Here is a 25632-nt window from a genome sequence, read left to right on the forward strand (position 1 = left end):
TATAGCTACCATCTGAAACCGTAGAAACCAATTAGAGCACCTAAGCAACAGCCTAGCAACAACTCAGAACAACATAGCAACTTCCTAGCTACCATCTGAAACCCTAGAAACCACTTTGAACACCTAAACAACACCCTAGCAACCACTCTGAACACTGTAGCAACATCCTTGCTAGCATCTGAAACCAGTTTGAACACCTAAGCAACACCCTAGCAACTGCTCAGAACACCATAGCAACATCCTAGCTACATCTGAAACCCTAACAACCACCAAGAACACACAAATAACACCCTAGCAACCACTCAGAACAGTGTCACATCATCCTAGCTACCATCTGAAACACTAGAAACCACCTTGAACACCCTAGCACCTAGAAACCACCTTGAACAGCAACATGCTAGCCTCCCTCTGAAACCTAGAAACCACTAAAATGATTTAAACCTGTAAACAAATATGGTTTTGACTGCAACAGTATTTCTCACAAAACACTTTCTTGTGATCTGGATAAAGTAAGCTAATGAAACAGACAGAACATTTTGTAATTTGTAGAAAAATACTGTATCAAATTCTGAATCAAAGTGAGAGCCCTTTCAAAACGCAACACAAAGATAGAAATCTAACCTGAAACTGACTTTGTGAAATGGTTTTAAGAACCAGTCCCACTTAAATCCTCTCATGTGTGACCACAGTTACAATTCAATACTAATTTGATTAAATGAATGTTAAAAGGGACAAAAATGGTGAAAAGAACAACACTGTTTGCAAACTATTTCATATTAGCACTCTACTAGTTATGGGTAAAAATTAAGCAATACCTTAACAACGCCCTAGCAACAACTCAGAACACACTAGCAACACTCAAAACACCTTAGCAACTACATAACTCCCCAGCAACCAGTCTTGAGTTTTCGCATCAGTAGAATATAAGAAAATTGCAAATAATTGCAACTTGAATGACTGGCTGACTTTCTTTGGATCACAAAAGAATAGTTTTTTGATGATGAAAGTCCATAGGATAGAAAAAACGTTGCACCCCATTGACTTTCATCGTAACATGGAAAAATCAGAATATCTTCTTTTGTGTTCCACAGCATAAAGAGCGTATTTAATGCATGCAGAAAATTTAAATTAACATGAAAAGAATTGAAAATTGAGCTGAATAACTTAGACACATTGACACGGTTTATTTACAAAGCATTTTAATATAAAGTAATTAAATATATACTTTTTAAAAATAATTTCATGTTGATGTGGGACATAGGTAATCCATATATAAAATAATTGCTCTAGCTGATTGAAAATAAAACTAAAGATTACAGTTAATAATTATTGTAATCAATATAATTTCCACTTCATTTTTAATATTATATATTTTTTTAATTTTCTGGAAAAGGGGGTTTCATTGTACATCCCGGTGGTCACCATGTTGACATCGCATGACCAGATACATACTATGCCTTTTATCTTAGAAACACACATTTTTATTATCATTATTAGGAACTTTCAATAACAGAATAAATTAATAAAGGATGACAAATAAAGGCGAATAAGAGATTTCAACCATGACTTTTGCTATTTATAGCTTTTTTTTATGGGCATTTAAAATGACCCAAATCTTAAAACAAATTAAAATGTATTGTATTACAGTGCAAGATAATATCAAGACTGCAAGAAGTATTAAAAACAACACAATGCATGATGTACGTGCATTAAAAAATAATATAATTTAGGTCTATAAAAAGCTTTTTAGTAAAATTCTAAATTCTAAAAATACAGCAACAATACTTAAAAAGCGCAATTTAAAAAAAAATAAAAACACTAATGTACTTCACGAAGTAAATGTACTGTTTGTCTTCAAGCTGAACGTTTCTCCACACCTTGTTTAATGCCTAGCACCAAGTGTAGGAACCAGTTGAACTGCACCGTCCAACCCTTGTCCCGGCAGATCTCGATTTGGTCCAAGAAGTGTTGTTTGGCCTCATCCTCCGAGCGTCCGACCGTCAGCGCTTCCCGTATGTACTCGATGTCCTCCTTGCTGGTCAGCTGAGGCATGCCGGTCATCAGCATCATGGAGAACAGGACCTAGCAACAACTCAGAACACACTAGCAACACTCAAAACACCTTAGCAACTACATAACTCCCCAGCAACCAGTCTTGAGTTTTCGCATCAGTAGAATATAAGAAAATTGCAAATAATTGCAACTTGAATGACTGACTGACTTTCTTTGGATCACAAAAGAATAGTTTTTTGATGATGAAAGTCCATAGGATAGAAAAAACGTTGCACCCCATTGACTTTCATCGTAACGTGGAAAAATCAGAATATCTTCTTTTGTGTTCCACAGCATAAAGAGCGTATTTAATGCATGCAGAAAATTTTAATTAACATGAAAAGAATTGAAAATTGAGCTGAATAACTTAGACACATTGACACGGTTTATTTACAAAGCATTTTAATATAAAGTAATTAAATATATACTTTTTAAAAATAATTTCATGTTGATGTGGGACATAGGTAATCCATATATAAAATAATTGCTCTAGCTGATTGAAAATAAAACTAAAGATTACAGTTAATAATTATTGTAATCAATATAATTTCCACTTCATTTTTAATATTATATATTTTTTTAATTTTCTGGAAAAGGGGGTTTCATTGTACATCCCGGTGGTCACCATGTTGACATCGCATGACCAGATACATACTATGCCTTTTATCTTAGAAACACACATTTTTATTATCATTATTAGGAACTTTCAATAACAGAATAAATTAATAAAGGATGACAAATAAAGGCGAATAAGAGATTTCAACCATGACTTTTGCTATTTATAGCTTTTTTTTATGGGCATTTAAAATGACCCAAATCTTAAAACAAATTAAAATGTATTGTATTACAGTGCAAGATAATATCAAGACTGCAAGAAGTATTAAAAACAACACAATGCATGATGTACGTGCATTAAAAAATAATATAATTTAGGTCTATAAAAAGCTTTTTAGTAAAATTCTAAATTCTAAAAATACAGCAACAATACTTAAAAAGCGCAATTTAAAAAAAAATAAAAACACTAATGTACTTCACGAAGTAAATGTACTGTTTGTCTTCAAGCTGAACGTTTCTCCACACCTTGTTTAATGCCTAGCACCAAGTGTAGGAACCAGTTGAACTGCACCGTCCAACCCTTGTCCCGGCAGATCTCGATTTGGTCCAAGAAGTGTTGTTTGGCCTCATCCTCCGAGCGTCCGACCGTCAGCGCTTCCCGTATGTACTCGATGTCCTCCTTGCTGGTCAGCTGAGGCATGCCGGTCATCAGCATCATGGAGAACAGGATGATCAGCAGGTTGGTGTGGTGTCTCAGAGCCAGGTAGGCCTTCAGGCAAACGTTCTGCGATTTTGAGGGAGATTACGTTTAGTCACAGCAGAGGAGTCTGTTGCTAACAGGTGAAATAGTATGAACGTACCTGAAACTGGAGGAAATTAGGACTGCTTTTTTTGTCCGTTGTGCACATCACATAGAGGAAATCAGGAGTCAGCACAAAAGGCACTCGCTCCTTGCTTATCCCCAAGAAACTCTTGTAGTTTCCAAGTATGTGACCGAAATCAATGTGGAATAGGTTACCTAGTTGAAAACACATGCATTTTATTATTGCTCCTTGAACTGGTTTACTAATGAAACATTCAGGTTTCAATACAAGTTGAGCTCAAACATCAGCATTTGCAGCATAATTTTAATTCGCATAAAAAATATTTTTTATATAAAGCAGATATCAAGAGTGCACAATGCAAACGAATGGGGCCAATTTTTGGAGGTTGTAAAATTTTTAGCTTATATAAAAGCACTTACACAATTCTTCTGTTAAAACTTGTGTATGATTTGAGCTGTAAAGCGGTTTAAAATCTGCATTTTTACAGTCGTTTTGTGGTTTTAGAGTTTATGGCGTTAAAAGTTGTAAAACTGGTTATAACTTTACACAGGAAAAAGTCAATAAATTATTTTTTTCACACCAAAATCATAACATGTCTTGTCTTGTGTCTATATTATATATCTTATTAATTATTGAGTTTATAAATTATTTCTTTTTATTTAGCTTTAATTTTATATTTATTTCAGTTTTAGTTCTAGTCATTTTATTAATTCAAGCTTATTTATTTCAGTTATTTCTATTTTATATATATATATATATATATATATATAATTGTATTATTTTGGGTTCAGTTTTTTAAGCTTAAGTCTTTCATATAATATAAATATGGTTTTATTTTATTATTATTTTAACTACAGATAATAATTTTAGATAATAGTTTTTTTTTCTTTCTGAAAAGTTGGGATGAGTGGAACTATTTATTAATTTTTTTGTGGTAATCAACATTATGCCCCAAATGTTGTCGTCTGAACTTAACTTGCACAGAACCTGGAATATTCCTTTAACAGCAGTAGAGGCAGCACATGTTCCTGTAATAACAATAATTACCTGTCTCTGTGATCATTATGTTGTCATTGTGACGATCACCGATGCCCAGGACATAAGTTGCCACGCAATACCCTCCACAAGAGAACACAAAGCGTTCAACAGCCTGCTGGTGCTGAAGAGGCGGTGTGGGATGGAAAAATTCACAAATATGACATATCACCAATGCCTGACCTTTTTCACATTTGCATCAAGCAAACGTCTGACGTATGACCGAACCCCCTTATCAGAAGATGAGCTTGACCAAACCCGCAGACGATGGTACACAAGTCAAGAGAGACTGTTTAAAAATAGCACAATGACGTGTAAGTGCTGTGTTTGGTCTCCACAAAGGCAAAAGCCCTCAAACAAAAACACACTAATGCACCAGGAAGTGAGAGGTTTCCTTCCTCTTTAGCACATTCAACAGTATAAATGGAAATAACATACCTTTTCCTCATTCACACACTTTTCACAAAGCCACTGGCTGAGGATCTCATCTTTAAAAGCTCCGGTGTTCCCGACAGTACTTTGCTGAATGTTAGCAATAGTAGTGGCATCTTTCACTATTTCAATCATTCCTAGAAGAGGAGCATCAGGAATTCAATACGTTATGATATTTGACTCATAGCAGTGTGGTGTGCATTTACATTTTTAATTGCTGTTGCTTAATAACTTTAAAAAACACATCAACCACAATTACCAATTTTATTTCCAGTGGAAATACATCCATATGGTAACAAGGAAAGATCCAAGGACTCCAGCTCCCAAATAGACTCCATTATCAGTAAAATCTGAGAGGAAAAAATGGCCTATTTGAAAGACAGCACTGATAATGTTGGTCATGAGTACTAGCACGCATTTAAATGATGTCTACCTGTAATATCAGCATATCCTGACGAAGGTCATCCCCGTCTTTAAAGATGATCCCAATTGTGTCACTTGACAAGGTGGTGGGGTCGGCTCGTTTGAACTGCAGCCACAAGGGTTTCTTCTTGGATGCCATCACTTTGCATTGTTCAATCTACAATTAACAATATGGTACAATAATTAATGGGTGCATTAGCCAGGACTATTAATTAAAAAACGGTGTCTTACAGAGGATTCTTTTAGAGGATGTTAAAGGAATTTAACATTCCTTCCAGCACTTGTGGCAAAATGTTGATTACCACAGTGATTAATTTCCACTCATCCCAGTAAGACACAGTGGAAGTCAATGGGGCCAATTAGCACATGCAGAACTTAGAAGCACTGTAGCTTAGTAGCAACTAAAATGGAAGAAATGGTATGATTTTACGTACCACAAGCGCCCCTGCCCGTAGGCCTGGGTCGTAAGGCACTTTAAAGCTGTCCGGCAACCCTGACGTCTGCAGACCTTCCAGTTTCTGACGCAGCTGAAAAACAACTACAGTGTTCCCACAACATTAGATATGTACTGCATTGGCCTATTGCCATATGCTAGGGACAAATACTGGCTGTTGTTGTCACCTTGTGCTGACACATCATACTTTTCAGCAGACATTTGCTTAATCTCACGAGTGACTTTTTGCAAGGCCTCTGTCATCTCCACTTGCTTCCTGAAGTCCTGCAGCATGGCTTCACCACAGCCACGGAGGTAAGCTTCAAGTATTACGGCATACCTCTGCTGATAGTGCATGGATTGAGCGATTTCGCTACGCAGGAACCAGAACAAGAAATGGCCGATCCGCATGCTCTGTGAAGGAGTCACAAGAGTTGAACCAAAAACACTTTAAAAACATAAAAACTGGTTGTAGATGCATGAGGTTCTGACTTACTCCAAGCGCACGCTTGAGAAGAAACCTGGCGAGTGCGCTGTCATGGTACGGTTCAAATTTTACAGCCTACAAAACAAATAAGCAGCAACAAAAATTAAGATTCTTTGAGAACGTCACATTACATGGTGCGGCTCATTTCATGTAAATATTTACTTTGCATGCTAATTTTAATAGCCAGCTGAAGATTCTTTGTAAATGTCAAGTTATGTCTGAGCAGATATGCAAAACCAACCACAGTGTGTTTTGAATACCCGAGCCTCACCTGAACAAGCTGCAGGAGGTACCGCAGGACATCGTCATCTTCCAGAGTCTCCAACTTCCGGACGGCCATAGTGCGCACATTTTCATCAGAGAAGTGGCAGTCCAGTAACTGTAAAGCCAAACCCACATCAAGCGAGCTTCGGTCCCATATGGTGCTCCTCTCCAGGAGACAGTGCGTTATCGCAACGGCCTCTTGTTTGCCCCACTTAACCGAGGAAAGAAACTTCGGATAGGCTTTGGGATCCTTCATGCACTCCTGCCGGAAGTGCCAAAGCAATTCTTTATCTTCAGAGCTGAGCGGATGCAAAGGGTCGGTGGCAATAATCTGCTCAAACTGTTTGCGCAGATGGTTGGGCATCTCTCTTTGCCCTCGCTCCCCTTCCATTTCCGAGTCCGGAGAATCCTTGCTCTTGGGAAGAGCCACAGGGTAGCAGTACTTGTCCAGGAGAATGGCAACAGCCATGGAGCTGTTCTTGTCCGGGTTGGTTGCGGACGTAAGTTTGTCGGCGTTAACGCTGCTGTTGTCTTCACTCTTCTCAGGCATCTTCCACATGTGCAAGATGAACTCGCCCTGCCTGAGCAGGGAGCGGTGGTTCACCATTAGCAGGTTGACATAGTATAGCAAGCGGCTCTTGTTTTTGCATTCGTTTTCCTTGGACGTTTGAGTCTGCGCTTTTCCACACGACACCTGCAGGCTAAGTCGGGCACCTTTGGGTAAGTCCTTGATCTTTATGTTGAACTCCAACCAGGTGTTCCAGAGCACCTCCTCTGTGAAGGGTTTGGAAGTTGTCCTTTCTTGGGCCAGCAGCTGTTGTCCGTGGAAAATGCTGGCCTCGACAAACACGATCAACTCGGAATTGCGTGGCAGCACTGGTATGTCAATCCCCAAGATCTTCACCCTGAATTTACGATTGCAGTCCCAAAGGGAGATGGTAAACACCTTCTCGTGGTCTTTCTCAGTGATGGTCAGTTGTTCATGAGTACCAGCGACACCGGTGCAGTCATCGACCTGAGACCATTCCTCTTTTTGGACCACGTCTTGTTCTGGGTCTGGAGGACGCTCTAAAACCAGATGGATCTCTTCACCATTTTTAAGACACTGTCTGATCCAGTGGAAATCTTTGATGGCATAGTTGCCATATAGGTATTCCTCTCTTCCACAAACTCTCAAGACAAAATCGGATTCGCTGACGTCTTCTGATATGCCTAAAATTGCTCGCTTTTTAGTGATCTTGGTGAAGAAGCTCTGAAGAACCTGGACAGGTGTGTCATCTATAGACACCTTAATAGTCTGGCTTGTTGTGTCCTTGTGTATCACTACCAGGATGTGATTGTTACTTATTTTGCTCAGCAGGTATTCAGGGAGAGGCTTTGTGGTTATCCAAGGATCCATTGAGTAAAGTTTGGGATCTCGATCAGACAGCTCAATTTTCCGAGGGGTCAGTAGCTTTCTTCGCGTGAACTCCAGTTCATCGTCATGGACGTTGCTGACATCTGTAACATCATATCCAATTAGATGGTTGAGAAACCGCTGGTATTGAAGCGAATCCTCAGTAGGCTGCTGTCTAACAACCAGGTGAATCTTCCCAACCTCTTTTCTCAATGCTTTCCAATATCTGATACAGTCAAGGGTTTGGAATACCTGCTGCTTGTCGTAGATCTCATACCAGTTGCCTTTCTTCTGGTAGAGCAGCATGCAGTGGTCCGGAGAGTATTTTTGGTAAAATTCAGGGCACAACTTAGTGGTTACCGCTCTGTGCCAGATCTGAACCTTCACCTGCTCTATCGTCCAATTGCCAGTAACGTCCAAGTGCAAAATGTCTGGGTTCTTGCTGTTTTTGTTGGTGGTGGGAAGTACAAACTCTACAGCTATTTGATCCGTCAATACAGCTGAGGTAGAAGTAAATGCTTTCATCTTTCTTCTTCTCCTCTTATTTTCCTCTCTACGAACTACTGGTGGTTCATCATCACTGGCTTGGTGTTCCATAACCAATGCTAAATTAGAAAAAGAAAGAGTTTTTTTTTTTTACACAAAGGACTAGGGATGCTTTTTTCATGCACATATATGAAAAGCCACCATAGACCACCATCACAATATTTTGACAATGAACTATTTTTATTCAAACTATTAACCCCATCCTTAATATTTGGCAATGAATGAGTGTATATATATATATATATATATATATATATATATGTGTGTGTGTGTGTGTGTGTGTGTGTGTGTACCTGGTATTTATCACGTAATGGGGACCAAATGTCCCCCCAAGGATAGTAATACTAGTAAATTTTGACATTTTTTGAGGACCCCATGAGGAAACAAGCTTATAAATCATACAGAATGAGTTTTTTTGAGAAAGTAAAACCGCACAAAGTTTCCTGTGAGGGGTAGGTTTAGGGGTAGGGTTGGTGTAGGGCAATAGCACATACAGTTTGTACAGTATAAAAACCATTACGCCTATGGAATGTCCCCATAAAACATGGAAACACAACATGTGTGTGTGTGTGTGTGTGTGTGAAGTATCTTCAGGCCTTTTTAAGGTCCCATAATTGCATGGGACTCCATGAACACCAGCTTTTAAAATAACTGTATAGCAGGTGTACATGTGCTTCTAGAGGAATACGCAAACCAAATATCGCTTTTTCTTTATTGAGACATTTCCAGATATATTCTATTTGCGTTACAGGGTTACATTATCTAACACACTATATAATATGAGTTAACGTTCACTTTATGCAAAGGAAGTCACCAAAACAGGAAGCACAAATGTGCTTAGCCCTTCAAACATCATCAACAATCTTTTAAAAAAAGCTAAACGAATGCCACTGCATTCAATGTGTTTCCTACACTGACCAGTTTGCAAGCGGAAACTGTGAAAGAAACATTTCCATGTTTCAGCAAATGCGGAAGTTTCTTAAAATAATAACACTCTGAAAAGTGCGATATTTGGAGTGAAAACACAAGTAATTTATCTGTGATGCACCGTCACTGTTACACAAGTGAATGAGACAAACTAATTATAACACCGACAGATCTGAAGTAACGGTTTTGCCGGAAGGTTGCCGTAAAAGAGCGGAAAGATAGTCAAACTCACCGTTCAGCAAACGCAGAGCCAAAGACCCTGAAAGCGGTCGGGTGAAGCCTTATGCATGGATGCAGAGGAATTCAGTACAGGTCACATGAAAGTAAAAACGCTCTTATTTCAGCAGTTATTACCCCTAAATAACCGCGATCCGTCACAGAAGCGCGTTTCGTCTCCTCTCCTCTCACCATCTGATCGCACGCACACGGGTTCAGCTGCTGCTCCCATTGGTCTGACACACCGAGTCACTCTCTACAATGAAGAATACCAGGTCTTTTTTTAATGCAAATATGTTTTGCATAGATAATACGGCTTTCAGATATTATAAAGATACGGATTTAAAATGCACATTTTTTAAAATGAATTTTAAATGAGGTATTTTCCAGATCATTCTCTCAAGTATTGAAGCACTGTTTACATGCTTTGCCCTGCCCTTATATTATTCATTTATATTATGCATTGACGCAATATTTGGATTGGATTTGCATTAATAACCCCTCAACATTATCTGTCTATTTTTAATTTTATAATTGATTTCTTATTAGACAAATTGCTAAAGGATATTTTTAATTTTATAAGGGAGATTTTTGTTTTCATTTAGTTGTTTACATATCAACAACACAAAACTGATGCAAGCAAATACTTAAGATCTAATTCAAGTTTTAAGTCCATTTATGCATTTAATTTGCCCAGTGGCAATATTTCACTATATTACTTGTGCAATGGTGTCCTCTGGTGGTGTGTTAGAGGCTCACATTTATAATTTAGATTGATTATTTTGACATCTCATCTACACATACGGGTTAGGGTTAGATTAGGTTATCCTCATATTATTTCGATGATAGTAATGCCAAGTATTGCAGATTATGGTATAGTGTCAGCAATTGTGGTGTTGTCTTTGGCCAAATATATTTATTATATTGTAATATAATATATTAATATGAATTAGATTAATATTAATGCAGATTAATATTATATTAATATATACTAATATTATTTATTTAATTGAAATAAAGGTAGCTAAATCCAGTCTTTTTTTTTAATGAATTTTAAATGAGGTATTTTCCAGATCATTCTCTCAAGTATTGAAGCACTGTTTATATGCTTTGCCCTGCCCTTATATTATTCATTTATATTATGCATTGACGCAATATTTGGATTGGATTTGCATTAATAACCCCTCAACATTATCTGTCTATTTTTAATTTTATAATTGATTTCTTATTAGACAAATTGCTAAAGGATATTTTTAATTTTATAAGGGAGATTTTTGTTTTCATTTAGTTGTTTACATATCAACAACACAAAACTGATGCAAGCAAATACTTAAGATCTAATTCAAGTTTTAAGTCCATTTATGCATTTAATTTGCCCAGTGGCAATATTTCACTATATTACTTGTGCAATGGTGTCCTCTGGTGGTGTGTTAGAGGCTCACATTTATAATTTAGATTGATTATTTTGACATCTCATCTACACATACGGGTTAGGGTTAGATTAGGTTATCCTCATATTATTTCGATGATAGTAATGCCAAGTATTGCAGATTATGGTATAGTGTCAGCAATTGTGGTGTTGTCTTTGGCCAAATATATTTATTATATTGTAATATAATATATTAATATGAATTAGATTAATATTAATGCAGATTAATATTATATTAATATATACTAATATTATTTATTTAATTGAAATAAAGGTAGCTAAATCCAGTCGCTATTCCCCTGGAGTTTATTGCGGCTGCTTTAACCCTCTGGGGTCCGAGGGTGTTTCGGGCCCTGGAGAAGTTTTGACATGCCCTGACATTTGTGCTTTTTTCAGTTAGCCTCTGACCGTCCAATCGGCTGTAAAAGTTGGCTGGGCAACTATTTAGCCATATAAGCATTGCATGACACTTCATATCATATGCATTTCCTTGCTATTGCACCGCATGACAGAATCAACTAACCAACAAAATCAGCAGACTGCTAATTTATTACTAAGGTCAATGGGCATTTCCCTAGATTAGAAAGTTTAATGGCCCCTCTGGCTCCTCCTCTGTTCGTTATATGTAACTGCAGTCACTGATCTGTCACTTACATAGCCTTTCCCACAGCCAATCAGAGAGCGGCTAGACCTTCCCCTTAAAGGCAAACATTAAAGTAACTAAAACACAACTTAAAATGAAATTGCATAGGGTCAGCAGCAGTCATGACATTGGTTGGAGCATAAGAAACAAATGGAGGAACTTTTTTTTATTCATATTTTATTCTGTGCCCTTTGTAGAGGACGCCAGGACTAAGTTATTCAAAAAAATAAATAGACATGAAAAGTCATGTATAGGCAAAAACAATGTTTTATTTTTTTCATTCACCAATCAGTTTGTAGGTTTCAGGCTATTTTTAACCAAAGATTGCTCATCTATGTTATGAAAGGTGTAACAGAATGATTTGATACACTTTATGGAATATGTGCGTAAAATGTCCATAAATTGGTATTCCCATTCTATAAAATGTATTTATATATTGCATCTAATTTGCATATTAATGTGTTCTTGGGACAAACCATAATGAAAAAAGAAGTGTAATAATGGGAGTAATAATGGGCAACATTTTCATTAGAATATCTCATATTTCATCGGAATATTGATCTATAATTTCTTTCTATTGACTTGTTGTGTTTCCCCAAAATGCCTGATTAACATGCCGTTTGTCCTGGCGTCCTCTACAGAGGACATGTATGAAAGCTATGCCCTGTTTCGCAACAAAAAAGTCATATTCCCATTTGAAACCCCGTAACGTTTTTCTGAGATGTTTATTTACGACAAACAATTTGAAAATTAGCCAGATTTAAACGATAATTGCAAAACATGATCATATTTCCCCTAAGAGTACTACATTTGATCGTTTTGTCAATATCAGTTATATTTAAAGACCAAGGAGGGAGTGTTTAGGATCAAACCTCCAAACATTTGATATCCGTAAAAGATCCTGAATGTGCTCTGTAAAGGACATCCACTTAAAACTGTGGCGTGTATGGTTTGAGAGAAATGAACTCAAATATAATGTCCTCTACAGAGAAGTCTATGCCTGGGTCCCAGGAGGATATATACAGGGCCGTCCTTAGTGGGGTGCAACTGGTCCATCCACACGCTTGAGGGGGGACCGAGGGGGGCCCCCGCTCCCTACCTCGCACCCGGGCCCCACGTCAGCTAAGGACGGCCCTCAAATACAATCAAAACACAAAAAGAAGAGGAGTAATTTCAAAACATATGTCAAATAAATGTCTTTTCAAAATATTCTCGCACCGGGCCCCACGTAAGCGTCAGCTAAGGACGGCCCTCAAATACAATCAAAAACAAAAAGAAGAGGAGTAATTTCAAAACATATGTCAAAATAAATGTATTTTCAATATATTCTCATAACTTGCATTACAGGAAGAATTTATATTAAAATAAATTCGAAATGCGAAATAAAGGGGTTAAATAAGAAGACAAGACTTTAAAAAAATGAAATAAATATCCAATATGTATTCTTTAAAAAAAAAATAGTAAAGCAAAACCTAAAATTAAACATTTTCTAATTTATCACATTTCTCTCTTAGAGCTTTCTGTTTCATCGTTCGCACTCTGCCTCGCCCCCTGCAATGACGTCTAAGTCACATTATCCACTGATTGGCCAGACCACCCCACTCGGACCCGCCCACTGTGCTTCCGTCATCCTCCCTCCTCAGCGACGGGGGTTGGTTGAGAGTCCCCGCGGCGGAGAGCGAACAACAGACTGACAGGCAGCAGCGGCAGCAGCAGCGCGTCAACGGGAAGATGGAGCAGCACACAAGCGCCGTGGACTTCAACATCTTGTTAGCTACTGACTCCTACAAGGTGAGCAGAGACCCACCGCCCGGCCCGGTGTGCTGTTGTGTACCGCTGAACCTGTGAGTGAGAGGGAAATGAGGGAAAGAGAACGAGGAATTAAGGTGGTTTCATCCTTCAGGCCGTTAACATTTGAATCGGTGTCAGTCAGGTCGGTAGGCCGAGTGTGTGTGAGCAGAAACGACAGGTACATCTTCATCTCTATTCCTCTGAGTAGAATATGTGTGTTTATGTCGGTAATAACGGATTACGAGCAGATAAGAGTGTGAATTACACCTAAAGGGCGGGAGGCGCGGGTCCTGAGGGTGGATTTCTCTTCAAAAGCAAAACTGAAAGCACTTGCTTTCTCAGGAAATAGACTGAGAGCTGTGCAGCTAACCTACTAACGTTAGACCTAACCTATTAGTTATAGTCACCGGTTCGACTCCATTTCAGATACTGCTGAAATAATCCGGTTTCAAAATGCAACAGATTTAGTGTCATTGTAGTGTGTAAGACAATGAAATGTGTTAAATGAAATATTATTTACATGCATATAGTCTGGACATTCTAATGTAAAGAATATGACAGATAGTATGTACTGTGTGTAGTGCATACATAAGCCCTCATATGTAGTCTATCACTGTTATTATAAACCACAATTAATAATTGTGAAAACCGAAATTAGGCTATAATAGATTTTTATGACTCCAAAACGAACCTGTTTTTTTTATAAATATCTAAAATATTAAAATGACCTTAGAATAGTTTTTGATGCACTGTATTGTAAATATACAGTGCATCAATATTGTATCCTCTTCAGTAAGCTGCCTTGGTGTAATGCTGTACTTGGTGTTAAATAATATTAGTTTACACATTAACTTTGGAAGCCCTAAAATGCTAAAACTGAAATAGAAACTAAATATACTGTAAAAAAAAATATATATATATATATATATATATTTACTTTTACTTATTTAGGAGACGCTTTTAAGCGACTTACAAATAAGAAAAAGTAATTAAAACTAAAAGCTAAAACTCTATAAATACTATATATATGTATATACACACATTTAATAAAATAAAATAAATAAAATAAAAATGACAAATGCATACATATATATGTATGTATAAAACATTAAACTGAAAGTAGAAAAATAGTCATTTAGTGACACTACAAAACTAAATTGAAATTTAAAAACGAATAATTATATAGTGCAGCTGTCTAAAACAGAAATGAAAGGTTAAATTCAGATTAACGAAATGACTAGCACTTTGTAGTTTGCGATGGAAGTAGGAATGTCTGGAAAATCTGCTGACTGTTGTACATATAACACATCTGCTTAACAACTATACACGCACACACACACGCACACACACACGCACACACACACGCACACAAAACTTGTATTTTATTACAAGTTATTCATTATACTTAAAGTGCAATGTGACGTAACAAGATGCTGTATCATGAGCAAAAACTGCTGTCGAGTCCTTCCAACATACGAGGCAACCAAAGTGTTTATCATTCGCTTTAAGAAACGATAAAAGCAAGTATGTCATAACCTTTGCATCTTTATTAATCTTAAAATATCAATTGTATGCCAGTTTTACTTTGCCATCCTGAAGCTGCTGCTCAGGTCTTCGACTTTTCACCTCAACCCAGCGCTCTCAGTCCTTGGATCCAGAGAGGCGTCATTGACTGCTGTTGTGTCTGTTATGTTGTGGATATGGTCTCATCTCTGTTTAATCAGTGTTTTCTTTCGTTAGTGCTGCTAGAGGACTGGAGTGGATGCCTTTGTCTTTTATCCTCCCACCACGGATGTAATAGGATTCTCGTGTTTTGCATTGAGGCTGATGACACATCCATTCAGCCTTTTAAGGGATGCTTCATTACTTAAGGATCCTGCAGATGTAATTGGAGGGTCAGAGATCACGTGTGGAAAATAGCTGGTTGTTCCTTATTTACTCAGTCAACACTACAATCTATTTTCTGTGTCTTCTTGTTAGTTTGCTGATTTTCTGACACTTGTTTCAGGAGTCAGTCCATGAGCTCTGCTTTTGACCTTGTGATGCTACTCTTGACATTTAACGGTCGACGTTTACTATCCATTCAAGGTTATGGCTCTGATAGAAACAGGGTGAAACTGTAGAAGCAAGTGGCACTTAGAACAAGAGGCGATGAGAAGGAAGTAAAAGTGACACCAGGAATGAGAAAGGGGTGTGGTTAAGATCTAATGGTCGGAGAAACATACTGTACTGAGTAATAGAAAGCATAAGATTGTTCAGCAATCATATATAGTTCTCTAGAAACCTGAAGAATAAGTGTTCAGAGTTCAACAGCAACCATCCACTCCCATGAAGCTTTGCAAATGACATAATGAATAGGTGACACTTTCAAACTACGCTGTAAATAAAATAAACATATTTGGAGAAAAAAAATTCTATATCTGTTTTTCTACTTCAAAACGAATCTGATCATTTGAAAAAACGAAACGAGCAAAGTTGAAATGGACTCCAAAACGTTCCTCTTTTCTATAAATATAAAAATAACTGTTGAATAGTTTTTGAGGCAAAGAATTATAAAGGTTTCAGATTATACTCTACCTAGGCCTGTCACGATAGCAACTTTTTGATGTGCGATATATTGCCCCAGAAATAATTGTGATAAGCGATATTATATTGTCATTTTAAAGACCATTTTATGCCACTGAATATATAATCATAATGTAACAACATAATAATGCAAGAAGGCCTTCACAATTCCAAATGACAACAAACTTTTAATTTTTAAGAATATTTAGGCTAGATCATAGAAATTAAGTATCAAAATATTAGATACCTTAAAAAACTTGAATAAATATAAAATAAAAATTTTCTAACAAAAAGTGCATAGTAACAAGTACAAAAAAAGAAAAATGCATAAAGAACTTGTATGGAGATTTTTCCATCTACAGATTTTTCCCTGACCTTCTTTTCTCTGTAAATGAAGGGTGCACGCTATTGCTGATAAACACAATCACTACTCAGCAGTCAGATGGCCGTACACACAAAGGCACAGATCCCTAAACAAGGCCATATCTGCAGGTGAAACTTTTTTTGTTGAAGCATTTTTTAAATTTGAGCTAGCACCTCATGACTACACCACGTTATGCACGAGAAGCTGCAAAAGACACAGGCGCAAGTGGAATGTAAAAAACACGGTGACATTAATTTTAAGTAAAGTAAATATAATGGGCGATATATTGCGTCACCAAAAATTATTGAGGTCATATACATATATTGTGCGATAAGTCGATATATTGATTATTGCGACAGGCCTAACTCTACCTTGCATTAATTAAGCATAAAAATTTTTACTAGAGCGCAGTAAAACATACTTAAATAATGTCAGTTTACAGTTACTTTTTCAGTTTACACAGTTACTTAAAGTTACTTTTCAGTTACTTTGCTGAAAGTAGAAAAAGATCTAACAGCCGTTTAGTGAAAACAAAAACTTAATTGAAATTTCTGAATTAGTTTTGATTTGACTAGTTCTTGAGTAGCTTATTTGCTCATAAATGAGTTTTGTACTTCCTCAAATAGTTTCCCTTCACATCAAAGCTCTAATGTGATTCATTTTAGAGCTCGATGGTTCATGGCTTTATTGGGGAATCGTTTGAAATCCCTGTGGAGAAGATGAGTAGGAAAGGTCCTTGAATGCATGTGCACGCTCTGCTGCGTGTGTAATGTTGATTGAGCAATCGATACGCACATTAACTTTAGCATCAGAAAGGGCATTCGCTGGGTTTGTATTAACAATTACATCTGGTGTTGCATCTTTCCCCCTTTATCCTCAATTGTCAACATCACAATGGCATGCTTGTGTTGTCCATGAGATTTTAGGCATAAGTGACTAGCTAATTGGTCTGCTTGGGAACATAAGATCAGGTCAAAGCATCTCAAAGCAACTGATTGCTCAGTTTTATAACCTGTTTACAATGTTTCACTTTCATTTCAGTTTGCCACACCTTTAAATAGCTTCTTATACAGCCGTAGCCGTTTGCCTTGATCTGAAGCCTACTTTGTGGCATTTTCGTGTCCCTCATGCACACAGCCAGTTGTTGCGCATGCCTGGATCGCATGCAGCTGTTCACATGAACGCTCTGTTCCAGAAGGGAGCAGGCCTCCAGACCCTAGCGGGACCTCCTCGACTGCTGCTCCACAAGGACTTCTGCCCTTTGATTGAGGCAGAGGGGGAAAAGCTGCCTGAAATTTGTTCTCGAAGTGCAGGGAGCAACCACAGTAGCTGTCAGGCATAACCATGAGGTTGTAACCTTTCCCAGGCTGGCCCGTACACAAGAGACCAGCCAAAAAGTGCCAGGGAAAGGTCAGCATGCACAAAATATCATAAGGGAGCTTAGTAGGTTGTCTGTTTGATATCTAGTGTAACTGTAGTCTTGTTGTCAACATAGGATGTATTTATATCACAACTCTTTGAAGAGAGATGATTTTTTTTACTCTCTGTATAAAAAAAGTTTGATCATGAAAAAAGTTGATCATGATTCTTAGAATCCTGTTGGTTGTTGCAAGGACGTTGCTAACAGACATTCAACAAATAAGTAGTCTAAATAACTATAACCTTTTATTGCACATTGTAATTTGAGTGCACTCCATATTCAAAAGTCCATAAGTGTTTGACTACAAATAGTGCGGGTCTTTTTTCTGTTGCTTTTAACTTTTAAAGGTGAAGGATGCAGTTTCTGTGGTAGTCAGCTAGAGGAATTACAAAAGTAAAACAAACAATCTTTGCAAACACTCCTAACACTTTTATGATTATTCTTATCTTTACAGTATCTTAGGGCTTGACAGTAAAGAGCTAACATGCATGGCAAGAAATAGAGTTTACCTTACCTGTCGAGAAGAAACTCCACAAGTTTGGCGTCTCGATTGAAACCCAAACATTTCAACAGTCCTCCATCTTGTAAAAGCACCGCCAATGTTTACCCTTGTTTTACCCCGTTTTCTGTCTCTGTGTATTTTGCCAAGTCTAGTATACTTAAGTATATTTCAGTTTTTAATGTGTACACTAGCGTGTGCGTACAGTTGAATGCGCAGCCTTTCAAAGTATACCCTATTTGATCGCGTGCGCAAACACAGGCAGTCGACACTTGCGCTGTAGAAAGCTTCCTCTTTTTTTCCAGTGTCTGCTCTATTTTTCTCCAGAAGTTATGACCGATAAAAATTTCGAAATTTGTGTCATGCACATTGTACATGGACCCTTGTGTATGCATAAAAGCGAAATATTCTTTGGCCTTAAAGGGATAGTTCACCCCCCCAAAAATTATGTCATTAATTACTCATCCTCATGTTGTTCCAATCCCCTAAGACTTTCGTTCATCCTCGGAACACAATTGAAGATATTTAAAATAAAATCTTAGAGGCTTCTGTCCCTCCATTGACAGCCTAAGCAACTTTCACTTCGAAGGCCCAGAAAGGTAGTGAAAACATCACAGAAGTAGTCCATGTTACTCGACAGTTGAATGCGCAGCCTTTCAAAGTATACCCTATTTGATCGCGTGCGCAAACACAGGCAGTCGACACTTGCGCTGTAGAAAGCTTCCTCTTTTTTTCAGTGTCTGCTCTATTTTTCTCCAGAAGTTATGACCGATAAAAATTTCGAAATTTGTGTCATGCACATTGTACATGGACCCTTGTGTATGCATAAAAGCGAAATATTCTTTGGCCTTAAAGGGATAGTTCACCCCCCCAAAAATTATGTCATTAATTACTCATCCTCATGTTGTTCCAATCCCCTAAGACTTTCGTTCATCCTCGGAACACAATTGAAGATATTTAAAATAAAATCTTAGAGGCTTCTGTCCCTCCATTGACAGCCTAAGCAACTTTCACTTCGAAGGCCCAGAAAGGTAGTGAAAACATCACAGAAGTAGTCCATGTTACTCCAGTGGTTCAACTTTAATTATCTGAAGTGATGGGAATGCTTTTTGTGTGTTAACCCCCCCAAAATAACGACTATATTCAAAATTGTCTTCACTTCTGTTTCAATCTCCATCTCGCGTTCACGAGAGCTTCTTCTCAGGTCCACGATGCATGCGTGCTTACTGAGGCTGTCTGTGGAGGAACAGAAACCTCTGATTTCATTTAAAATATTTTCAATTGTGTTCCGAGGATGAATGTGAAAGTCTTAGGGGATTGGAACAACATGAGGGTGAGTAATTAATGACAGAATTTTCATTTTTGGGTGAACTCCCTTTAACACGTCAGCCGGCTAAACACCCTCTGGCTCAGTCTGCTACATTAGCCACACCCCAAACTCTCACTATTGGTTGAGCTGGAATGATTGACAGATCTGAGCAGGGCTACTCTAAATATTTTGATGGTTCCAGGGAGGCTGAATGTTTACACTTTTGGTATAAACCAGTGAATAGCATATAGAAGTAAACAAACAATAAACTGTGTTAAGAGAATTTTTTTTTTACATAAAATTTTTTACAAACTATGTGAAAATGCTTTTTAGTACTTAAGGTCAGTATGAACAATAATAGTGATGTCTGCCTATTGCCTAATAATGTGTGTAATATGTTGCTGGTGGTTTTGAATTGTTGGCAGATCAACTAGATCAGACCCAATAACTGTCTGAATTACAGGAAACTGTGTGGACAAAGACGCGCCTAGGCTTGTTGACACCATTACCATATTTGCAATGTTATCACAGCCGTGCCAGAGGATGTTTTGTTTTGTTGTTGTTGTTGTGTGGATCTTTCTGTTTATGAATCATATGTAACATGTTGTAATTTCTTTCTTGCAGGTCACACATTACAAACAGTACCCACCCAACACCAGCAAGGTGTACTCTTACTTCGAGTGCCGTGAGAAGAAGACAGAACCTACCAAGCTCAGAAAAGTCAAATACGACAAAACGGTCTTCTATGGGCTTCAGTACATTCTCCACAGATATTTAAAAGGTACGTTGGATGCGGCTGTCAGCACTGATTTGAGTTGCAAATGGAAAACGGAGCCTTGCTGGTAATTTTGGGTTGTGTTCACACTCAAGAATGCAGCCTGCCCTCCAAACTTAATCAGACAGTCAGTTCTCTCTTAAGCAGCCTGAAAAATAATAACATTGTTTGTTCCAACATGAAAAAAAATGACTTTCTCGTGATGGAGCCAGTGTTAAATGACCGAACTTGATGGTAGAGTTATTGGCTAAGAAAATAGCGGTTTGAGTTTAAGACGTGTGACTAGCAGTCTGGTTTGAAGTTGTCATTCTCACATGCCACTCAAATGTGCCACATTTATAAAGGAATTTAGTCTATTTTTACATTGAAAAGGATTTCATGGTGCGATAGGGTGAAGGCTTTAGAAGTCGTGTGATAGGATGAATCAAGACAATTGAACATCTGCTCTTTCACCCACAAAAGACAGCTGCCCGACGCAGCCCTGGTCACAGATTCATGCATTTTTGGTAGACTAATAAATACCAAAATTGCACTACTTCTGTTTCTGTTGTTGTCTCCAGTTGTTTATGCTTGAATTTTACTACTTTTTCCTAAATTTCAAACTCTCAGAATTAGTTTTACAGCTTTTTGTAAACCTTATGCTTTGAATTTTAAGATTCAAGCAGCAATGATGTCATCACTTAAATTACAGACATTTCAAGAAATTTTATACCGTTGTTATGTTAGTATAATTCAGATACTTTTATAGTTTTTATTCAGATATACCAATATTAATCGAATACTGCCTCATACTGTAAACACAAAACCTTAAACTTTAACCTTGAACCTTGCAAGCACTGCTTTCCTTAGGTACTGTAAATCTAGTACCCATCTGTAAGTCACAGTATCTGCTAAATGAATACATTAAAATGGAAAAGAAAGACAAGTAGAGCTGCAGTTTTATTTTTGAGGATATTGTGCCTTTAAGACAGTTTGTTGCATCTTTGTAATGTACTGGTGTGACAAAGCTGCACTGTGCGCATGGAAGAATCCCTTAATGCAATAAAGCAAGGATGTAGGAAAATGTGCAATTACACACACACACAGGGATACACACCACCCACCCTCTTCTGCAGTGTCTTTTTATTCCTGCATTGTTCAGCCACTTCCTTGAGGTATGTGTTACTCTCGTCTCACAGTTGTCTCGTCTCTTTTTGCGCTCTCAGGACAGGTCGTCACACGAGAGAAGATTCAGGAAGCAAAAGAGGTGTACCGGGAACACTTTCAGGATGACGTGTTCAATGAAAAAGGATGGAATTACATTTTGGAGGTACTTTGAAGCTCACTTCTATGACATTTCTGTCTGTGCCGAATGTTTTATTCCATCAGGGATGGTCAGTCACGTCTCTTATGTTACATCACTGCAGAAATACAACGGTCACCTGCCCATCGAGATCAAGGCTGTGCCGGAGGGAAGCGTTATTCCACGTGGGAATGTGCTGTTCACTGTAGAAAGCACAGATCCGGAGTGCTACTGGCTCACTAACTGGGTAGAGGTGAGGCATGACCCTAAACTGATCCCTACAGTATATTTACATTCATTTAACACTTATCTAAAGCGACTCACTCTACATTCTAGGTTTACATTTTGTCAGTATGTGTTTAATTCTCAAAGGAACACATATACATGGCGTTAATTTCCATTCTCTACCAGTTAGGATTGATCAGTGCCAGTATAAAGGAGTTTAGGTCCATTTGACTGATCTGTACTGCTCCAGAACTGTCTCTACATTTTATTTTCATTGATAAGGTACATGTGAATTTATAGCTTGCAAGCCTGAACATTCAGATTTTTGTGATGTATTGAACATTGTTGTTGAGTTCTACTGATTTAGAAAACATCAAGGTAGCATTATCTATCCATAGATGGATAACATGGATGAAAATGTGTCTTAAATTGTAAGAATGACTTGTGAGAGTCTAGGAAAGATTAAAAATTATTCAAAAATCAGTCATGTTTTACACTACATGGCATTGTTGTCCAGCAAAAGTATGTTTTAAGGGTTTAATTAAATTTAAAAAATCCAAAATCATGTCTAGTCTAATGAATTCAATAATAATAATAATAATTGAATAAATATTTTTAACATTTCTACAATAATAAGGCACTTTGAAATCTCTTTTATTTTTTAAACACAAATTATGTGTTTTCTGTATGAATTCTGTTTAAATATTTAAATATTGAATTTCATTCATATTTCTGGATTCAGTTAGAGGGGTTTAATTACATTTTAATGATCAAAAATCATGTCTAGTCAAACAAATTTATAAAACTAATTATTATATTTAATATATTGCAATACTATTTTACTGATGGTCTGTTTTATGATTTATGAGCCAACAGGGAATATTTAAAGAAATACATTTATTTTAAATCTATGGAAATTATTATTCCCGAATTCTTTGAAATTCCCTATTCTTTTTCTATTCTATCTACATGTTTTCTTTTTATTTATTATAAAAAAAACAAAAAACAAAACCTTGCTACGTGTACTGCGTTAGACTAACCGAGACCTGTCACAGCACTTACATATTAGGACCTTTCGCACCGCTTTAGTTCCAGAACTAAATGTACAGTACTAAAGTACTGGGACGATTTTGCTCAAATTTATTGCCATTTTGTTGGTTTTGATTGCTTCTATTTGTCCTCATTTGTAAGTCGCTTTGGATAAAAGCGTCTGCTAAATGACTAAATGTAAATTGCATTACCATTCACTTTTATTTTTTACTATAATTCTTGTAATTCTCAATGGTGATTCTCATAAAACATTCTAATTTTTAACACTGAAAATGTAAAATGTTGATACTGTAATGCTGTATTTTTGAATATAGCATAAATGAAAGGCAGTATAGCACACATGATGTATAAATACCATATACTGTACATATATATATATATATATATATATATATCTGTGTATATTTATACAGCAATATTGAGAAAATAAATTTTTCATTAATATGATGTTATTAATTTCAGGTTAACGTCTTCAAAGACCCTGTTGCAGACCCCAACAAAAGGTCAAAGAAGGGTCGGCTTTCTCTTCACAGGACACCAAGTGGAGATTTCGTTACTCTGGAAGAGGGGAAGGGTGATCTGGAGGAATACGGAGAGGTACATGACTAAAAAAGAATCAATACAATTAATTCATGAATGATGAGAAGAATGAATATTTATTCACTCCCAAGTCCTAATCGAGTTTGATCATGAAAGTTTTAAATATCTTAAATGGTATAACAAAGGTCTTAACTATCATTTTAAGAGGTTTTAAATTTGGAGAAAGAAAAACAGGAATTGTGATACGGCCTAATGTGATTAATAAACTTCAAAAGGCTAGGATTTCATTAAATATTCTGCCGTTTCCGAGCAGTTCCCAATCAAGGAATTTTATGCATTTATGCCAAACGATTGCTTATTATGTACTGTTGATAAATTATTAAAATGTAAATTCTTTATGGTGTTATATGTTATAGATTGGTGCATATTTTATCTCCCTCATTTGAACGAGCAGCTGGAAGTAGTAAAACTCTGACATTTCAAAAGAAGAGTCCCATGTAGTTTGGGCTTGTATAATTTTAAGTATAACATATAATAAAGTATAACATATATAATAAACTGTATCTGACATTTAATTTGACAAATTCTTTTTGCTTCTCTGAAATAACATTATTTAACACATTCGATATTTAGATGCTGTTTATTGCCTTTCATTAAACACATAATTTCAGCAAAATCCAATATCGGTTGACCTATAATTCTTACATATGTATGTATTAGTTTCAATACACATGCATATATTTAATAAAGCACATCTTGAGTATTTTAAACTTGCTTTTACCCTGTTTTGCAATCGAATGCATACTTGATTAATGAATTAAAAAATGTTTTTTTGAGATTGTGAGACATATGGTATTAATTTAGTTTGTGCAGGTCTTAAAGTCTTACATTTTATTTAAAAATCCTGATAATTTCATATGGTCATCTTGCAAGTTCATTTCGACCGCTTCCTCTTGTCCCTTCGCAGGACTTGCTGCACACTGTGTTCAGGAACGGGAAGATTGTAAAGACGTACACCTTCGATGAGGTCAGAGACAATGCCAAGCTGAAGGAAAGCGAATTGGAGGATCTGCTGCTCTGAGAGTGTTTCCCATCAGCCCTCTCTCCACCCACACCCACCCGAGAGAACCTGCGTCCCGACAGACGTGAGGACACACAGTTACCCAAACGTTCAGTGTACAGAGCTGTTCTATGTTTCTGTCTACTGACTCTGTTACGCTTCAGTGTCTCTTTCTAACGGCGGATGAGAGCAGTTATCATGCTATTTAAATCATTTAATTGTGTATTTGACCAAGTGTGCTACTGATCACACGTCTTTGCAGGAATGGAGACGTTTATGTGTGCGTATACCGCGAGAAGATTTCGCTTTGCCTGACTGTAGGACTGAAAGGTAATCGTTCTGTGTTTGTTGAATGTGAATGTTGTGTGTAGGGCTTATCACTTTATCAAAGGATTGATCTATTCCTTTATGCAAAGGAGACGGCTGAACTAGAGGGATACTTTCGTTGGCCTTTTGTTTATTTTCTGTTATTTCTGGATTTATTTGAAAGATGAAACCTAAAAGAGCATGTTTAGGTCGCATTTCACTCTTAACTTCACTCAACTTAATTTTGCGTAAAGAAATTAGCATTTTTACATTATTTCCATGATATTTAAGCATATTTTACCACCAATTCCCATTACTATATTGTGTCCAGATGGCTTACCTTTATTTTCACTGTAATTCTTGACATTCTCAATGGTGATTCTCTTTAATCATTCTCTGAAAATGTTGAAAATTTGATGTTGAAATTTGAACATTGAGAAATTAAAATTTCAAAATGTGCAAAAATTAAGCATAAATTAAAGGCAGCACACATGCTGTGTAAAGACTGTATGTATATATATATATATATATATATATATATATATATATATATCATTTTTATTTTATTTATTTTTTAACAATGGTGATAAAGTCATGCCATTGCATTATAGTAGTAATGGGAATTATCAGGCTTTATTTTATTTTATGAAAAATAGTGTCACAATATAAACAGTCTTAATGGTCCTAAAAGTAGAATTTATTTTCTTTATGCAAAATATAATTTCGTATTTTTTTCGTTTGATTTTTGGGGTGAATTATGATCTGGACGTGTTCTTGACAGGAT

General features: G+C 36.8%; 3 protein-coding genes across 5 annotated transcripts; 2 read left to right on the forward strand and 1 right to left on the reverse strand.

The window, feature by feature from the left end:
- Nucleotides 1–1804: 1804 nt before the first annotated feature.
- LOC107590535 (phosphatidylinositol 4,5-bisphosphate 3-kinase catalytic subunit gamma isoform-like) lies at nt 1805–9808 on the reverse strand. 3 transcript variants are annotated; one of them, XM_016279339.1, is made up of 12 exons: nt 9607–9808; nt 6513–8506; nt 6251–6316; nt 5943–6168; nt 5756–5859; nt 5332–5478; nt 5158–5248; nt 4905–5035; nt 4479–4590; nt 3468–3625; nt 3287–3391; nt 1805–2031 (listed from the first exon to the last, which is right to left on the reverse strand). In XM_016279339.1, exons 2-12 carry the CDS (start codon nt 8496–8498, stop codon nt 1855–1857), a joined length of 3303 nt encoding a protein of 1100 aa, XP_016134825.1. In that variant the 5' UTR covers nt 8499–8506; nt 9607–9808; the 3' UTR covers nt 1805–1854. The 3 variants fall into 3 exon arrangements, with proteins under 3 accessions (XP_016134825.1, XP_016134824.1, XP_016134826.1); XM_016279338.1 differs by lacking the exon at nt 1805–2031 and having other exon boundaries at nt 3060–3391; XM_016279340.1 differs by lacking the exons at nt 1805–2031; nt 3287–3391; nt 3468–3625 and having other exon boundaries at nt 4517–4755.
- A 2467-nt stretch (nt 9809–12275) lies between these two features.
- Nucleotides 12276–22404, forward strand: LOC107590551 (nicotinamide phosphoribosyltransferase-like). Its single transcript, XM_016279360.1, has 6 exons — nt 12276–12367; nt 13255–13453; nt 20235–20391; nt 21591–21694; nt 21792–21920; nt 22083–22404. The coding sequence occupies exons 1-6, from the start codon at nt 12276–12278 to the stop codon at nt 22086–22088; spliced, it is 687 nt and encodes a 228-aa protein (XP_016134846.1). The 3' UTR covers nt 22089–22404.
- Nucleotides 22300–25393, forward strand: LOC107590552 (nicotinamide phosphoribosyltransferase-like). The gene is made up of 3 exons (XM_016279361.1): nt 22300–22311; nt 23405–23539; nt 24450–25393. The coding sequence occupies exons 1-3, from the start codon at nt 22300–22302 to the stop codon at nt 24561–24563; spliced, it is 261 nt and encodes an 86-aa protein (XP_016134847.1). The 3' UTR covers nt 24564–25393.
- The last annotated feature ends 239 nt before the right edge of the window (nt 25394–25632 follow it).

This window comes from Sinocyclocheilus grahami, unplaced genomic scaffold, assembly GCF_001515645.1.
Source record: "Sinocyclocheilus grahami isolate Dianchi unplaced genomic scaffold, SAMN03320097.WGS_v1.1 scaffold129.1, whole genome shotgun sequence".
In the NCBI taxonomy this organism is placed as follows: Eukaryota; Metazoa; Chordata; class Actinopteri; order Cypriniformes; family Cyprinidae; genus Sinocyclocheilus; species Sinocyclocheilus grahami.

Excerpts from the sequence above, each read along its gene's own strand:
- LOC107590535 (XM_016279339.1), bottom strand. The coding sequence starts at position 8,498 with ATGGAACACCAAGCCAGTGATGATGAACCACCAGTAGTTCGTAGAGAG. Across the intron at positions 6,169-6,250 it reads TTCTCAAGCGTGCGCTTGGA|AGCATGCGGATCGGCCATTT; the intron begins GTAAGTCAGAAC and ends ACTCCTTCACAG. Across the intron at positions 5,860-5,942 it reads GTATGATGTGTCAGCACAAG|TTGTTTTTCAGCTGCGTCAG; the intron begins GTGACAACAACA and ends GGAACACTGTAG.
- LOC107590552 (XM_016279361.1), top strand. Across the intron at positions 23,540-24,449 it reads ATCTGGAGGAATACGGAGAG|GACTTGCTGCACACTGTGTT; the intron begins GTACATGACTAA and ends GTCCCTTCGCAG.
- LOC107590551 (XM_016279360.1), top strand. The coding sequence starts at position 12,276 with ATGCCGTTTGTCCTGGCGTCCTCTACAGAGGACATGTATGAAAGCTAT. Across the intron at positions 13,454-20,234 it reads TAGCTACTGACTCCTACAAG|GTCACACATTACAAACAGTA; the intron begins GTGAGCAGAGAC and ends TCTTTCTTGCAG. Across the intron at positions 20,392-21,590 it reads TCTCCACAGATATTTAAAAG|GACAGGTCGTCACACGAGAG; the intron begins GTACGTTGGATG and ends TTGCGCTCTCAG.